Here is an 18,973-nt window from a genome sequence, read left to right on the forward strand (position 1 = left end):
TGAGCCAACATCATTGCACTACTTAAATAGATGTTCTATAAATGTTTCATTCATTCTTAGATTAGCACATTACACATATTAATCATGACTTATTTGTTTCAATTTGTGTTTCAAAATTATGTATAATTCAAGTGTAATCTACTAGTGTTTTGGTAGTAAGTGAAATCTGGATGGGAATTCCTTCCTCATGAGTCTCATAACAGGATGGCTATGCATAAGCTGACAACTGCTCTGGACACTTGTCCGTCTTTCTTCAGTAAGAGGTCCAAAGTAGAATGTTGATCCTGTATGTATTTTCTCTGGGGTATAACTCTGTATTCCATGCAAAGATATTCTTCTGTTTGGTTAAATGTAAGCAAATGGATAATATTACACTGAATTATTTTACTCTTCTACGATAATTCACAAAATACTTAGTTAATCTCAAATCATGGTCTGATAGTCATTCAAGAATGTTTTCCAAGATGTACTTGTTTGTAATTAGGTCAGCATGATCTTATCCAAACAATGAGGAAGAGGAAAATAGGAGACTCAGGGAGGCCCTGGGAAAAGGGAGAAATCTGGCCTTGCTTTTACCACTTCCCTAGTTATATGGCCTTGTACAATTCATATAATTTATATGGATTTCTGCTCCCTTTCTATAAAAATAAATGATTTGTGAGGTTTAAATGAAATAATACACTTAAACATATACAAAAAAAAATAAAATTTGGTTATTATTTTTCAAATCAGTAGATTGTGTTGGGTTTTTCTCCCTTCCCTTATTTCTAAACCAATTATTCCTATGATTTTCTGGAAACTAAACTTTCTTCTAAACCTGTGCTCTAACAATCTTAGAAAGCAAGGCATTAGCCTTTTGAAAAACTGTCTCTCACAAACATTCCTTCCTTTAATTGACGAAACTAAGAAACTGACATGTATCCATGAACTCTGCAATGCTCTGGTTTTCTTAAACTTTTTAAGTTGTATTTTCCAGATACAAAAGTCAAAAATTGGTAATAGTTATAAAAATGAAAATACATTAGAATGCTCATAAATCTCATATTTGAATGCCAGCATCCACAATAATGCAGCCACAGCAAATAAGCATATAAAAGTAGTGATTGGCATAGTAACAAGGCAAAAGAAGTGATCCCTTAGGTGGAAGTAATAGCAACCTTGCAAAGTTAGGTTCATGCAGACCAGCAAGTAAGAACCAAAGCTTTACCATTTAAGAGCTAAAAAAATAAATACTTAAAACAAAATGCAACATCTGTTACACTAACAACTGAAGTTTACACAAAGAATACAAAATACCAATTCATGTACAAAGTATATAAAGCTTATTATAATTGTACAAATTATATATCAAAATAAAGACTATTATGAAAACTATATACACTAATTAAAAGAATGCTTACATATATATTTCATGTAAGAAATATATAGGAAATTTCAAGATAAATCGATAACACTTTTTTTGCTTCATGTTAAACTACAACAAACTCTTAAATATTTTAAAGTAAACTATACTAAGTTTTAAACTTGCTATTATTTTGAATTTACAACTTTCCAAATACATTTTTGAGAACAGTATAATTCTATATCAAAATAAATATGTGACATTTTAATTATAAGCTTTACTACAGCCACAAATACAGAAATAAACAAGTACATACAATTGAAAAAAAAAAAAAAAAAAAAAAACATGGTACCTTACTTTCTCTTCTGCCTATATATTCAAGTATTGAAATACACCATTACAAAACTGCATACATATTTTCCACTTAAAAGTAAATCAATGATTGGAATCCCATTGTGTTTTCCCTATATATATTTCTTAATTATCAACTTCTGAGGAAAAAAGGAAAAGTAATTCACCTACAGAAAAAAAAGATAGGTTATCAGCAGGTGATTATAATTACACAATGGTAATTCCACCATTAGAGAAGGCAAGCAATCACTGTGAAGTTTAAGACACAGACAATGCATTACTTCTAAACACATTTTTATCTTAGCTTCCCAACCTTTTCTTTTTCCTTCTGCTTTTGTAAAAAATTATTTTTCATTTCCATAAAGCTTTGACATGCTAGAATAGTTCAAATACAGGGCACGTATGAGGGGATGAGGTAAAGAGGATATAAACATAGCTAGTTTTAGAAAGTATCCGGGCCGGGTGCGGTGGCTCACGACTGTAATTCCAGCACTTTGGGAGGCCGAGGCGGACGGATCACGAAGTCAGGAGATCGAGATCATCCTGACTAACACGGTGAAACCCCGTCTCTACTAAAAATGCAAAAAATTAGCCGGGCGTGGCGGCGGGCGCCTGTAGTCCCAGCTACTTGGGAGGCTGAGGCAGGAGAATGGCGTGAACCTGGGAGGCGGAGCTTGCAGTGAGCCGAGATCGCGCCATTGCACTCCAGCCTGGGCGACTGAGTGACTCCGTCTCAAAAAAAAAAAGAAAAAGAAAAGAAAGAAAGAAAGAAAGAAAGTATCCGGTTGCTGTTTGGACATGTATCATGTAAAGTTTTGAGAAATTCACAATGTAACAATTCAAACTAAACATGAAAGCATCTTTGAAAGCCAAGTACAAACATTGTTTTGGATCATCTGTTCATATGCTTTAAAAGCATGGCTTATAATGTACGTAAGTTTTATTATTTAACCTTCTTAATGATTTACTATTTTTCTTTCCTGTTACATTAACATTGTGGGTGTTTTTTTGCATCAGCCAAATGTGTCAGGGGAAAAAAGAAGCCAGAAACAGGATATTCTCAAGTGTCAAATTAAGTTAATCTGTATCACTCACCATTTCGAAGATAAAGCTCAAATTCTATCCTTCCTTTCATTTCAAGTGTTTTGTGAATTCCTGTTTTCTATGCTATTTATTAGTACCACAGTGAGTATTATAATCGCACTCTCAATTACAGAGTTCACAATATCATATAAGACTTGGAGTACTAAGCTTAAAATGTAATTTGCTACAAAAACAGGTTTTAGCATATATCTAGCTGAATACATGTGGTTTACAAATCTCTGGGTAACAATTTTCTACAGTGCTTTAAATATTAGAATTTTAAATCTCAGGAAAAATGGAAATTATATTTCTGGATAATTTTTATATCATGGTCTAAACTACAGATGTGACAAATCTCACTAGGTGAATCTAGACTCACCTAGTGAGATCCAATGCTCAAGCTGAATCAACATGGGTTTAAATTCTAACTTGCCACTTATAAGCTGTATAATCAGAGACAGTTTATTTGGCCATTCAAAACTTCAATTTCTAATCAGTAAAACATGGTAATAATCATACCTCCTTCACAGAATTGTTCTAACGATTAAATAAGATTATGCATCTAAATACAGTATAATAAAAATTTCTGTTATATAAGTAATATCATATGCACCTGGTAAACAAGGAAAATTTGTCAATATATCACAGAAGTCATTTTGATTCAAATATAGTTTTTTTTCCTAGCTTGTTTTGTTGTTTATTTTTTCAATAGACTAGAGTGCAGGAGCATGATCATGGCTCACAACAGCTTCAAACTCCTGGGCTCATGCAATCCTACCACCTCAGCCTCTTAAGTAGCTGGGACTATAGGCATGTGACCACCATGCCTAGCTAATTTAAAAAAACGATTTTTTAGAGACCAGCCTCCAGCTCAGGCTGGTCTCAAACTCCTGCTAGACTGTTGATTTTTCAGCCACCAAGTAACAACAGCTTAACATGAAGTATATGAAGTCAGCTAAACACAACAGGGCGAAGGAAAAGTGCAAAGAAATTAAATTAGCTGGGAATGGTGGAGCACGCCTGTGGTCCCAGCTACTCAGGAGGCTGAGGTAGGATCACTTGAGCCCAGGAAGGTGAGGCCGCAGTGGGCCATGACGGTGCCACTGCACTCCAGCCTGGTGACAGAGTGAGACTCTGTCTCAATTAAAAAAAAAGATGAAAATGAAAAAAGGGTTAAATACCTTCACATTTTTAATTGTTTAATTAACAAGTTATAAGCAAACAGTCAACTCTTGTTTATATCACTTCTTCATAGCCTTGAGAAAATGAAAGAACATAACACAGCTTTCACTTCAACCACTGATAGTAATATGCCACAAGGATCTAGGAGAATATGCATCTATTGTGTACCTATAAGGACCTGAGTGAATAAGCATCCCTTGTGTCCCTACAAGGACCCAAGTGAATATGCATCCTTTGTGTCTCACAGCTCATATACGGGACTGATGTGAGCTGTGAAACACATGGGATGAATACTGAGCATTTATAAAATCATAAAAATAACTGTAATCATTTATTTAAAACTGTTTTGACTACATGCTCAAATCTATCCTAGTTAGAAACTAATTTATTGAAAGTGTTCCATTCCTTTAAAATCAACTTGTACATTAATGTACACAATGCCCATTTACTCCCACATCACTACTTCTTGGCTCAGTTTGGCTATTTTGTCCTATATGTTCTTACTGTATGATTCTCTCTGATATTTGTCTATGTTGCACATGTTTCCTTAATTCAACAGTCTCAACCTTTCCTTTCCATCACATTACCTTCAAATCTTTCTTTAAAAATGAAGTTCTATATCTCCTGGAGCATTTAATAAAGATTTAACATGAATTTAACTGTGCTAGTATAGTTACTGTTTTTATTAATGTTTTCTAAGAAAGTTGCTTGGGTTTTCAGTGGTCTATTCCAGGACTATTCCCTCCACTCCTCATCATCCCATCATCTGTATTGTGTAATACTGCAGAATGTGAGGTTTTCAAGGAATGTATATTTTGTGCTATAGTAGAAATGCCTGTATTCATTTAACGTACTACTTGCCACAAAATAAAAACTCAAGTATTTATTACAAATAATAGCTGAATAAAAATACTGTCACATTCATGGGTTAGTATCCATTCAATGACCAAAATTTATTAAAGATCATAATCTACATGTGTTGTTTCTACTATAGTTCTAAAATTCACCTACTCTAAGAGTTTAGTTTTAGTTCTAAGAATTTGTTTTCTGAAAGATAATTTAAATAGATAAGTCCTGATCAATTCTTAAAAAGTGATGGTTTCTGGCAATTTATCTCAAATTTTAATCTATAAGTAGGATTAGGATTATGAATTAATTTGGCATATATATTGATTCAATATTGTATTTCTTCATTAAAATAGCCTTAACAGACACAGAAAATTAAATCAAAACCAGAAATTTTACCTCAACAGATGCAGAAATAAAATGAGATCATCCAAGAGTTCTTCTGGTATACTTTTGTTTTGGTAAGAAAAGAACTTCAACAATCCAACTTTGATAATAGATTTAATATACTGCAGGTTTGAACAATGAATTGATAATATTTTGAGTATGACTCTAAAATTATGTAATAACCAAATAAACTTCTAGACATTTTTAAAGTGGAGGTTATTAAAGAAAATTTACATAATAAGGGACATACATTTTTGGACGCTATACTGGTTATTATTTCTAATTCTGATATCTATAAGCAAAAGCTACACCTACTTTAATAGCTACACTTTGCTTATTTTAAAAATTCTGGAGAGACCAGAGTTTTGTATAGACAGATGTACTGGCAGAATCAAGTATCCTACACAGAAAATTTAAAACTGTAATATAACTTTGATTATCATCCAGCAATTAATAAACACTAAATTTTACTACAGCTATGGCTTAAAACAGTTTTTCAGCACAAAACAAATATCTAAAATTTTCATTTCTCTTTAATTGATACACGAAAGCATAAGAAGGATACTTACTGGCTGAAGCCTGAGGTTGCATGCGAGGTATTCCTCCATTTGGCACTTGAAAATTTGAGTCACTTCTGCTGCTTTTCACTGAGTCAACTTGTGTATTAGATGTTCGAGACAGGTTTGGAAGACTGCGTCTTAGTTTTTCTGCAACAGAATTTTAATTTTAAAAAAAATCACATTCTTTCAGATGGAGAAAATTAAAATATTAACTAGCATTCAAAAATCAAATTGTTTATCAAACATTGTTTATTTTATATGAGAAAACAGGAAGGACTTGTCTTATTAAAAAAACAAACAACTCAATCTAGGATCTGTAAGTGGGTAGAATATAAGAACCCTTAAAGATAACCACAAATTATATATTTAAATCAAAATCTAAATACAGGTAAACTTCATAAAACAATGAAGCAAAAACAACCAAGTAGAATGATATTTACTTTCTCTTTTATTTTTGTAATGATTCACTATTAATAAAATAGTAAACCTGACTAAACTCTTGATTTACTTATCTGGAATACAAAAACTTGGCAAAAATTGTATTACTTTCATAGTGTAATATAAAGGAGACTTTTTTTTTTAAATCTAGAAACTTTTTTTTTTTTTTTTGAAAACAGGGTCTCACTCTGTTGCCCAGACTGGAGTGTAATGGTGTGATCACCGCTCACTATAGCTTTGAACTCCTGGGCTCAACCAATCCTCCAGCCTCAGCCTCCAAGTCACTAGGACTACAGATGTGCACCACTATGCCCAGCTACTTTTGAAAAGTTTTTCCTAGAGATGGGGTCTTGCTATGTTGCACAGGCTAGCAGAAACTGTCTAATTATCAGTAAAATATGCTGTTTTACCTTCATTTTTAACATTGCTTGTCTGTAAATCTGTGGGATGGCCTTGAAGTGAAAGGCGAGGTTGCTGTAAGCGGCTAATCATAGGCTGTGGGGACACTCTACTATATTCTATTCCCCGAGCAGGAGATCGTGAACGAGGTGAATTTCTGGGTGACTGCTTGGGTGACGGTCGAGGTGAATTGCGTGGTGATGGTGAAAACCTGTTAACAGCAGGGTATACTGCATGATGCATATTGTCATCTTCATCATCTAAACTTTGTGCATCAAGTTCCTGATCACTAAAAGTACCCCGTCTTGTAGAATTGCAAGATGAACCAGAACTGCGCCGAGACGTGGTGGCTGCATATTCTTGCCGGAGACCTGGCAACAATGAATGTTATTTAAATTATATTTTTAAACATTTAAATATTTTTAAAATTTAAAGTAAAAGGTTATCACTAAGAAATTCAAAGAGGGTGTAAAGTGTACAAGAAAATTTCCTTTCTGCTTTTAGACTTATATAGGCTTATATGCCCATATAAGGAGAAATAAATCACATCTGAAGGTTATTTTTAAATTGAATGAAATCCCCTAAACCACTGCCCAATTTCCAGATTTCTTCTTAAAGCTAAAATCTGTCTCACATGGTAGAATCATAAATTTAAAAATATTTCTACCCCTAAAGATAGTAATCCAAATTTGAGACTAATAATAAAGGAATATCGAGAGGAAACAATTACCATCCAACCAGTGGAAAAAGAATATGTATGTGAGTAAATAAAACTACTTGGATACTTAATTATTGAAATAATCTTATTCATGAAGATGATAAAGTACCAAAGAAACTTCTAGCCCACTTATAGGAATTCAGTACTTGGGCACAAACGAAATCTTGATTGCTTCACTACCCAAGAGACTTCCATTTTTATTGTTTTAAGCTTGTTTTCAAGCTTAAATTCTAAGTCTTCAAGTAAGAATTTTCAAAGAATTCTCCTATATAGCTTGATACCTTCGAAAACACCCAAGCAACCTTGGGAGCCCTTCAAATAGTACAGATGCTTCTAGAACAACAGAAAAAAGTTGACAACGTAACATAGTCAATGAAGAAACAAACTCCAATGCAAAAGTATAGAATTTAGGTAATATTCTGAGCACATCCTGCTAACTTTTAGCACTCCAGTCAAAAAGATCTGTTATAAAGTGGTATTCAAATCCTTAAGTCATGTATTCACACACAGAAAGTGCTATCAACATGGTTCATCAAACTAGTGGATGAGAATCACCCTAAAGTATCTTCAAAACTACAAATTCCTAGAGTCCACTCAGTCCTTCAGTCAGTTTGGGAACCAAAATAGTAACCAACAAGTTACTTAGTGTCTAGTTATAGCCAACATGGCACTAAAGTCACCTAACAAAAGACAACAGACCAATGAAAACAGTACTGTTAGCAAAGAAAAACCCACTTCCCGATGTAGGCTCTCCTAACAAGGGGATCCTAAGGAAATCACAATCACTATAGGATCTTGCATTTGTCATCTAAAATTGAAGGACCTTGACCAGGCAACTGCCCAAATCTGTAGTTCTACATTTCTAATCATTACAAAAGACAATGCTGTAAAAAGGAAAATCATCTCTAAGAAAAAAAAAAAAAACTGTAGTTTTCAAGAACTATCACATATATTTTTATTACTATTTGTATTCACCAGGAAAATAAATATTCATGCATGTGGATGGTTTAGAAAAAATTATTAGAGACTAAAACTTCTATTGTTACCAAAACACAATACAAAACCAAAGCAAAGAGCTGGTTGAGCTTCTAACAAAATACTAGGATCTAAAAAGCCAGGGTTCAAATAAATGAGAGAACTTACTCTATTAGGCAGCATTCTTTATTTTTTCACATTCACAACAATAACCAGCCCCTAAACAGCTGACAATACCACAGTCTCAGTGAGGAGTTAATTAAAATTACAGAAGAAAAGAGTACTCTGCTATTAGGTTGTAGGGCTAAATAAAGCAAGCACTAAGTCCTTCTATCTTCCTAGGGGTAGCTGTATGGAAATGGGAAGTGAATCAGCAGAATAAGAAACACTTTAGTTTCTTAATAAATGCTACAGCTTGATAAAGCTTACCACATATTTAAAGAGAACCTATTATATATACAGACAACAGAACGTTTTTGAACTAAACCGTAGCAATGCTCCATTACCCTCAGTCAACTGTCAAGACTTGTCAAAATATGTATTTCAAGGATTCTTTTCACCATAAAGGTTAAAGAAATTACTTCAGAGAGATTTCTTACTTCATAGTTATACAGATAGCATCTTCTAATGAAATGCATTGGCAAGAATAACTACCTTCAGATGAGTACCAGGGCAAGCAGCCATGAACCCTTTAAAAAGTATTAAAAATTTTGTGCATATGTACATTTTGGTGATAAAAGGAGTTATAATTTTTATAGGATTCTCAAAGGTATCTGTGGCCTAAAAAGTTTTCACGGTTCACTCTGCAAAGCACCATCGCATGCTTCATTTAATTTAATGTCACAATTCCAATGTTCTCCTAACGGTCTTTTTTATAGTTTACACCATGTATTCTCAAGTGAGGAGATATTTACTCCTAAGAGGGCAAAAATTGGTTCTTGGGGTGTGAAAAAATTCCTAGATGTCATAATTGTATATTGCCCTCATAGTACTTAGTATATCTTGTGGTATTAAGATTTCATGGGGACTGTGGGTGAAAAGGAAAAACAGTTTTTAACAAGGCTCCTTAGGGGAGCAACTAAAAAGAAAAAAATTGAGAAACGCTGGTTTACACTAAAAACACAAAGGGTAACAGATAACAATTACAAGAGTAAGTGCCAGTGCAGAGTAACATGCAGGGTATGAAAACCAGTCATAGAAGCAGAGCAGCATAAATACTATTCTTTGTCCCTCACACAGCATAACTGCTTTATGAAAAAATGGACTCTGAAAACAAGTTGATGAATAAACATGTACATATGTCGACTAAGCCTCTGAAATGTCTACTGCAACATTTCTACTTTCACTACATTACTATCCTCACAACACTTTAAGACATATTCAATATACAACAAAATTATGCAATAGTAAAAACCTCAACTCTTAAAAATTAGAATACTTACTTTCTTCCTGCATCCGGGCTAGAATCTGTACATCAGTTACATCATTTAGCTTATAATTGGATCCAATTGAATCTTCATCTAATTCTGAAGCACTTAACTCACTATCTATAGAGGACTGAGGACTGAGTGGAGGATTTCTGTCTGAGCTTTTCAAGTTACCTTAAAAAAAAGAAAAAAATTCAAACTTTGGTAAAGCAACTATTAAATAAATGCCTACTGTAACTAACTTGATATTATATCTTTTAATTCATTCTTGTTCTGCCTTTTCTGCTTAAAAAATTCCCTGAAATTAGAAATTGACTTCATTAAGAAAAATGAGTGCTACTGAGACTCCTTTATATGCTATGGCATAAACATATTTTCATCTAAGTATAACTTATCTATTCTCTTATGTAACAATTCAGCTTTCAACACAAAGTAATTGGTGTTCAATAACTATATGTTAAGGATTTCAACTTGCACAAGATAGCCAATGAAACTGCTCTATAAATAGATGAGTTTATGATGTAGTGTTTTCTTCACTCGAATTCACAGTCATTAACAAACACCATCATCTTTTCCCTCATTTTTCTAAATGAGAAAACTATAATTTGAATAAAATTAGATTCCTTAGAGATTTTAGGAACAAAGACCATGAGGCTTGTTTCTCCTACATTATGCCATGTTTTATAAAACTTCTTTACCAAATTAGTAATGGGGATCTAAGGATTTCTCTGAAGTTTAGTAGTGAAGCACGAAAGATGTGATGAAAAAAAAAAAGACTAGATTTTTAAAAAGTACTTATCATTCTAAACCAAGACAGAAAACAGACCAGAGAGATAAAGAATACATACATCTAAAAAAAGTCTAACTTGTTTCTAATGAAATATTTTCATCAGATCACCAACTTTTATTAAATAATAAAATCCCAACACTGCCACTAATATTTCTGTTACAGATTTATCTGAAACACTTGTTTTCCATTATTCTTCACCATAACAGTCAGCTCCAACATGAAAAGCATGTAAGGAGAGCAAGAAGAGTAAAAAATAATTAAACTTTATACTATCAATGAAAGAAGAGCAGAGTGCACATGATATTAAAAGTACTACAAGGTCAGGCTCAAATAATGCCTGAACGAAATTACCTATTTTAAAGCAATATTGCAGCTTAAATTTTTTAACATGGTATCATCGTAGGTGAAGTAAGTAGCAAGTAACAACCTATATACTAAGCAAAGAGCAGGATCATTAGACTAGGGAGTGCAGAGGTCAAAATTTGAGGTGGTTAACCTTAATTTTTAAGGAAGTTATAATCATCAGCCATAACAACAGCTTCAGCGACAATAAGAGTAAATGAATGGGTGAATTTGTGAAGAGTAGGCTACACAGTAACAGTCTCACATAAAGAACCAGCGCATAACATTCTTTCCCTGGTTTATAGAAATCTGGCCTTCCCACATCATTTACTGCCCCTCTCACTCTTTTGGTACATTCACCCCTAACCTCATACTATTATTTAGCTGCAGTATCAAAATTTATTAAAATTCCTATAAAGAGGTTTTAACTCTGGAGTTTTTACAACCCAGGTAGGCTGTTCAATAAGGATCTACTGATTAAAAGAATCATGTTTGTAACCCATTTAATTAAGCCAGACTTAAAAACTTTTAGGTACATGCTAAAAAAAATTTTATGTATTTTACACACTGGCTTATGTGTGCCTGATATAGTACCTGGTGCTAAGTTGCTCCTCAATGATATTTTCTTTAGCCAGTTAAGTTTCATAAGTAAAATGAACTCGAACTACAGATGAATGTTATTTTCTGATACAGTGCAGTAAGCTAAAAAACAGTCCTTAATAGCTCCATATCATTTTCTCCTTACCTGAATTTCCAGGAAGTATAAGCTGTTTGACTATAGGAGGTCGCGCGGGTGTTGAGGATGGAGAATTGAAGCCACTGCTGTATGGGCTACTGGCATTTGGACTGTAAGGACTTGTATAACTCATAGAGTTGAAAGGATTATTATATAAATTCTGCCTCTTGAGAGCTGCATTAATGAGAAGGGGAAAATCAAATTTAATAACTGAGAAAAAGTTAACATTTCATTTCTAAAGTTTTCCTATTAGAAAATTAAATCATTATCTCAATTTAAATGAAAAATATTCTTATGGTAGTGGGAGAAAAATATAATAATCCCAACAAATTGTTTCTATTATCTTAAATTGTGTATGCAAATAAAACCGTAGCCACACCAAACAACAAAAATAATGCAGGAAAAGTAACTCCTAAACAGATTATTGGCCGCTTAATTCACTTCTACCATGTTGGAAAGTTTATTCTTTGATACTTGCTGTATCAATCCTGAGTGACCTTTAAAAATAAATGGAATATAAAAGCATACTTATGTTTTCTCATTTTTCTGTAACAAACGTATTACTTTTCATTTTAAAAAATATTCTTTGGGCCAGGCATGGTGGCTCACGCCTGTAATCCCAGCACTTTGGGAGGCTGAGGTGGGTGGATTACTCGAGGTCAGGAGTTTGAGACCAGCCTGGCCAAAATGGTGAAACCCTGTCTCTACTAAAAAAAAATAAATACAAAAATTAGCCAGGCATGGTGTTGCGTGCTACTTGGGAGGCTGAGGCAGGAAAATCACATGAACTCGGGAGGCAGAGGTTGCAGTGAGCTGAAATCACGCCACCGCACTACAGCCTGGGCGACAGAGTGAGACTCGTCTTGAAAAAATATATATATATTTTTTTGAGAGATGTGATCTTACCATGTTGCCCAGACCGGTCTCAAACTCCTGGCCTCAAGTGATCCTCCCATCTTGGCCTCCCGAAGTGCTGGGATTACAGGGGTGAGACACTGCACTCAACCTATGACTTTTTTAAAAAGCTAAGAAATAAGTTGTTTAAATAGCCTTTGCAAAGTTTGGATTTTTTTTTTTTAAAGCAATGCCGACTATTATGAAGCCAGTTTAAGGTCAAGACATGGGAAATCCTTTAAAAAAAAAAAGCCAACCTGACTACTTCTGTCAAAAAAAGAAAAAAAACCTGTGCTATGCATATACAATTAAATAAATAGAACAGTAGGACTAAGATATCAAATGCACATATTTAAAAAATTAACACCTAAAATACTATTTCTTCCTTCAATCTTTTTTTTTTTTTTTTTTTGAGACAAAGTTTCGCTGTCACCCAGGGCTGGAGCGCAGTGGCGTGATTTCAGCTCACTATAACTTCTGCCTCTTAGGCTTAAGCGATTCTTGTGCCTCAGCCTCCCAAAGAGCTGGGATTACAGGAATGTGCCACCACGCCTGGATAATTTTTTGTATTTTTAGTAGAGACAAGGTTTTGCCATCCAGGTTGGTCTCGAAATTCTGAGCTCAGGTGATCCGCCTGCCTTGGCCTCCCAAAGTGCTAGGATTACAGGCGTGAGTCACCGTGCCCAGTCCCTTCCTTCATATTTTAATATCCACAGCTTATTCAATATTTATGAGCACTGGCAAGAGCACTTTGTAGAATATACACAAGAAATATGATATGGTGCTCTCTCTTAAGAGGCTTGCAGCCAAGTAGCACAGGCAGAGACAACAAAAATTGCAAGGCAAAATGAAATGAGTACTATCATAAAGGTCCAAAGGGCAATGGAAAGGAAGAGTTAGGATAATTCATTACAACTGAGAGAAACTGGGTAAGGCTTTTTGGAAGGAGACGCACTGAAGCAGTCTTGAGACGATGAGCAGTAACTTGATTTGATGCTGAAAGTATGGAAAGTATGTGCTTTACTCAGACCCTCAGAAGTCTGAAACCTATGTAGTAGGTTTCTAAACCTATTTAGTAGCAGTGATTTTATCAAGCGTGATATGATCCGATCAGTGTAAGGAGAAAAAATGACGGAAATCTTGATGTTAAATAAGTTAGACTGAACTAGGTGGTACATGGTGACTAGAAAAAAGGAAAAAAAAGAACAAAAGGATAGATACTAAAAACTGGAAAGGATTGCTAAAGAAAAGAAATCAGCGGAATGAAATGTCTGGTTTGCCTACTGGTAGAATAGTGGTTTTGGGGAGGAGGAACGCATGTTTTCTGTTAAGACAGTGCAGTAATTTGGACCATGTAGTTTTGTACATATTCACCATGAGACAAGATGTAAGACAAAACAATATTTTATATATATTTAGTATGAAGTATGTGGCATGATCTTGGAACTATCAACCTGTACAGAAATACAGTTGCTAAATTCTATCTTTTTCCTCCTCCTCCATCTCCTCTGGAGTTTATTCTCTTTTACTTAGTTATTAATCACTAGCATTCAAAGTTCTGAGCCTTTTTATCTTCTCATTCTATGCCATATTCTTTCTCCTAAGGAATCTCAATCATACAACATCAATTATTATCTATATACTAAACACTTCTCATTATTTATATTTCTAATCTTAAGTTTTCCTCTGAGTTTCAGACCTATACACATCACCCATTTAATGTCTCTCCCCTTGGGTATGGCAAATGTATCTAAGTCAACATATCAGATCAATTCATGATCTTTGCATTAACATCTAATTCTCTTCCAAAGGTCTCTTTTCCAGAATGATCCTAATATTCACCTTGTCGCAGAAGCTGGCAACTTAGAAATCACTACTGATATTCTTGTCCACCATTTCCTCATATTTGGTTCATTCCCTTTTTATTACCATGTCCTTTCACCTTTACTACTACGCTTTCTATTCAGCACTCACGGTCTATCATTATCAACCCTCCTCAAAAGCACCCTACATTCACTCTTGCCCCTCTCCAACCTACTTTCCATACTAGAATAACCTTTCCAAAATAAAATTGATGACATCCTTCCTGTCCACATACACTACACCCTTGTAGAAAACCCTTCAATATTTTTCTAGTGCTCTTAAAGTCCACAATTGGCTGGGTGCCCAGTGCAGTGGCTCATACCTGTAATCCTAGCACTTTGGGAGGCCAAGGCAGGTGGATCACTTGAGCTCAGGAGTTCGAAACCAGCCTGACCAACATCATGAAACCTCGTCACTACTAAAAATACAAAAAAAAAAAAAAAAAAAAAATTAGCTGGGTGTGGTGGTAGGCACCTATAATCCCAGCTACTCAGGAAGCTGAGGCAGGAGAATCGCTTGAACCCAGGAGGCGGAGGTTGCGGTGAGCCAAGATTGCACCACTGCACTCCAGCCTGGGCAACAGAACAAGACTCTGTCTCCAAAAAAAGAAAAAGAATAATGTCCACAATCTTTAACATGGCTTATAAGGCTTTACAGAGTCTGGCTCCTATGTATCTTTCTGGCCTTATCTCACATCTCTCCCTTCCTTACTCTTCTCCAGCGACTTCCTCATGTATGTCATGCTTCATCCCATATGGAACCTTTGCACATACCTTTCTTTTTATCTGGAATGCTCTACTCCATCTCTTTCTTTTGAGATGGAGTTTTACTCTTGTTGCCCAGGCTGAAGTACAATGGCGCAATCTTGGCTCACCACAACCTCCACCTCCTGGGTTCAAGAGATTCTCCTGCCTCAGCCTCCCGAGTAGCTGGAATTACAGGCATGCGCCACCACACCTGGTTAATTTTGTGTTTTTAGTAGAGACAGGGTTTCTCCATGTTGGTCAGGCTGGTCTCGAACTCCCAACCTCAGGTGATCCGCCCACCCTGGCTTCCCAAAGTGCTGGGATTACATGTGTAAGCCACCGCGCCCGGCCCCATCTCTTTCTTAGCACACTTAAATTGTTCTGAATCTTAAGGTTTCAGGTCAAACATCATTTCCTAAGGGAAAATTCCTATTTCTCAAAGCACTATACCTTTATTCCTTTATTTTATATATATATCACTAAAAAGATTATTTGTAGTATGTTTCCCCTACTAGATGATAAAACTCCAGTAAGTGCCAGTACAATGTTAATTTTTCTTTACAAAGCACACCACCTCCACCCTTTTCCCAAAGCCTGATACTTAACAGGTTTGCATTAAAAATTATTTGAATATATGACAAATGAATGTGATTCAGCAGAGGTGATACTAGACACGATATAAACAGATGCAAACACCAAAACAGGGATATACATGAGGCAAAAGAGAGACCTGGGGCAACCTAAACTTAAAAGACAGGCAGAGAGGAAGCAAAGGGAATGGGAAGTTATTGGTTAACCTGGGTAAAGAATTTCAGTATGGGATGATGAAAAAGTTTAGTATAGGATGATTAAAAGTTCTGTTCATCTGGATATGATAGTGACAGTTGCACAGTAACGTGAATGTACTTAATGCCACAGAACTGTACATTTTAAAGGGTGAAAATGGATAATTTTGTATTATATAATTTTATTACAATTTTTAAAAGATGGGCGGAAAAGGAAGAACCTTCAATGAAGACTGAAAAGAAAAGAGCAGGGAGGGTAAATGAGGGTTAAAAAGACAATACACTATCAAAAGAAACAAGTGAAGAAAATTTTAGGAACGAGTGATAGTGCACTGCAGAGAACCTGAGTGTGAAGGAGTAGAAACTGTTCTGCTGCAATATAGTACTTAAGTTCCTAGGAAGTTCTCCCTTACCAAAACAGTGCATTTTAAAAAAAAATCTCCTTGGGAAATGGGGGACTTACAACTACGAAGTTCAAACTTGTAAAAGCCAAATTTTTTCCCTTAAAAAATTTTAAACATATATATTTCAAATAGACATTGTATTTATAGCTATAGCTATTGTTCTATGAATACAGCTATAAAATTTAAACCATGTTAAACAGATGCAGTACTTAATTACATCAAGTTATGGTTCAAGAGTAACTGCCTCTCTTACACACTCCTAATATCCTCCTTACAATAAAAGCAAAAAGCCACTCACTCAAAATTGCTATTTCTGAGGTGCAGCAGCTTTGCTTTTATCCCTCAAGTCCAAATTGCTAGTCACCAATTGCTAATAATTCGTACTCCTTAGGACGTTTTAAACCAGGGGTTGGTAAAATAGCCTTCAGGCCAAATCTAGTCCACCACCTGTTTCTGTAAGTAGTTTTACTGGAACACAGCCATGCTCACTCATTTATGTATAGTCTATGGCTGCTTGCATGCTACAAGAGCAAAGCTGAGTAACTGCAACAGAGATCTTACAGGCAACAAAGACTAAAATTGTTTATTATCCGGCTTTTTGCAGAAAAATTTGCCAGAGCTTTATTTATTTGTTTACTGTCTGACTCCTCTTATAAGAATACAAGCTCCAAGAAGTAAGTCATTTTTTGGTCTATTTATTCACTGCCATAATTTCAGTGTTGAGAACAATGCCTATTATAGCAGATTCTCAACACATACTGTTGAATGATGAAAATTCCTAATTAAATTGTAAATTATATTATTTCTAAGTTGGGGTATTGAAAACAGTTTCTAGGATATATAAAAAAATTTTTTGGCAACAGGGTCTTGCTCTGTCACCCAAGCCGTAGTGCAATGGTGCAAACACGACTCACTGCAAGAACTTCCTGGACTCAAGGGATCCTCCTGCCCCAGTCTCCCAAGTAGCTGGGACCACAGGCGCACACCACGCCTGGCTATTTTTTTTTCTTTATTTTTTGTAGAGGCGGGGTCTCACTATGTTGCCTAGGCTGGTTCTGAACTCCTGGGCTCAAGTGATCCTCCCAAAGTGCTGGCATTACGGGTGTGAGCCACCGCACCTAGCCCTCTAGAAATATTCTTTTTTCTTTCAGTCATGCTCCTTCTGTAGGAATATTCTCAATACATAGTCAGAAAATTTCCATACTTAATGTTCTATGGCATTAAGTAGTATATTAATGCCAGAAATTGGTCAGAAAATGTTAAATTATTAAAAATGGTCTACTAGCTTGTCTACATTATTTCAAATAATCTCTTATGAATATAACTTAAATCAAGCTCCAGGGTACAATTCAAACAAACAAGCTGACAGTCATACTAAACATTTTTAAAAAATCACATAAAGGCTATTGTTTTTTCAAAAGTGCTTCTTTGGCCAGGCACGGTGGCTCACACCTGTAATCCCAGCAGACTGGGAGGCCGAGGCGGGCAGATCACCTGAGGTTGGGAGTTGGGAGACCAGCCTGGCTAACACGGCAAAATCTCATCTCTACAAAAAATACAAAAATTAGCCAGGAGTGGTGGTGGGCACCTTAGTCCCAGCTACTCAGGAGGCTGAGGCTGTGATGAACCAAGATCGTACTACTGCACTCCAGCCTGGGCAACAGAGCGAAACTCCATATCAAAAAAAAAAAAACAAAAAACAAAAAAACAAAAACAAAACGGCTTATTTTCATAGAGGAAAAGTAATACTTTAGTGTCAAAACTGACCCAGATTCAGAACCTCTGTAATAACATCCCATAAGTTATTTGCATGTAACAACCACTACCCCTTATAGCCAAATAAACTTCCTTTTATGTATGCCACTTTAACTGTCCCCTCTGCTTCTTGTGACCATTTTCAGCTTAAAGTCTAACCACAAGGCACATATTGTTTTCTATAATAAAGCCAAAATAAGTAATTTTAAGTACATGGCTGCCAAGTAAATATAAAGCAGAAAAACAAAAACAAAACTAATCATGCATCCATCTTTTACTATCTGAGTACTTCATAAAACAGTAAGAGTCATAAAACAGACTCAGAGAAATACAAGAAGAAATAAACAATATTTTTCCTACATTTCTGCCCACACTGGCATGCTACACTAAATGTCATAAATAGCCACAGACACATTTTGTCAGCTTTGTGAATGCTATTAAACAAAAGAGCATAAAAGTAGTTTAAACCTAAAATGCCAACTAGTTTTACATAACAAGGGAAATGAATACATTTACTTAGCACTTACTGTTAGCCAGAAAACATGCTAGGCTCTTTCACATAACACTTAACCCTTAAAATTACCTTTCAAGGCTCATCATTCTTATGAGACAACTGAGCTCACAGAATCAAATAATGCAGTGACAGAGCAATTAAAGGCTAGAGTGAGAACAAGGTCTCTGTAGTTCTCCTCTTGTATCTTTCTACCACACCAGTTTCCCCAAAGAGTGGAATGTGAGATGATTTTATACAACACCAGACATTTTATATTTTAATAGTTACGTAACTTGTATTTTAAAAAAAAGCTTATCATACGAAATTCATTATTTCATGGATATTATTCTTTAGGACGAGGCTAAATAAAAACAAGATTTTTTAAAAAGCTATTAAGTAAATGATAGGCCAGGGTTATATGAACATGGGAAAAACTCTCATGACCGTATGAACAATG

The 18,973-nt window shown here is 35.1% G+C and overlaps 1 protein-coding gene across 2 annotated transcripts in view; it reads right to left on the reverse strand.

Annotated features, from left to right (window-relative positions):
• Positions 1 to 18,973, reverse strand: part of SLAIN2 (SLAIN motif family member 2) — a 77,637-nt gene that overhangs the window by 30,513 nt on the left and 28,151 nt on the right. For both annotated transcript variants that reach the window (XM_008017458.3, XM_038008549.2), the window contains exons 3-6: positions 11,586 to 11,750; positions 9,724 to 9,882; positions 6,600 to 6,959; positions 5,761 to 5,898 (exon numbers count right to left, since the gene is read on the reverse strand). In XM_008017458.3, coding sequence (XP_008015649.1) covers positions 5,761 to 5,898; positions 6,600 to 6,959; positions 9,724 to 9,882; positions 11,586 to 11,750 — 822 coding nt within the window. The remainder of the gene's footprint in view (positions 1 to 5,760; positions 5,899 to 6,599; positions 6,960 to 9,723; positions 9,883 to 11,585; positions 11,751 to 18,973) is intronic.

Source organism: Chlorocebus sabaeus, chromosome 27, assembly GCF_047675955.1.
Source record: "Chlorocebus sabaeus isolate Y175 chromosome 27, mChlSab1.0.hap1, whole genome shotgun sequence".
Taxonomy (NCBI): Eukaryota; Metazoa; Chordata; class Mammalia; order Primates; family Cercopithecidae; genus Chlorocebus; species Chlorocebus sabaeus.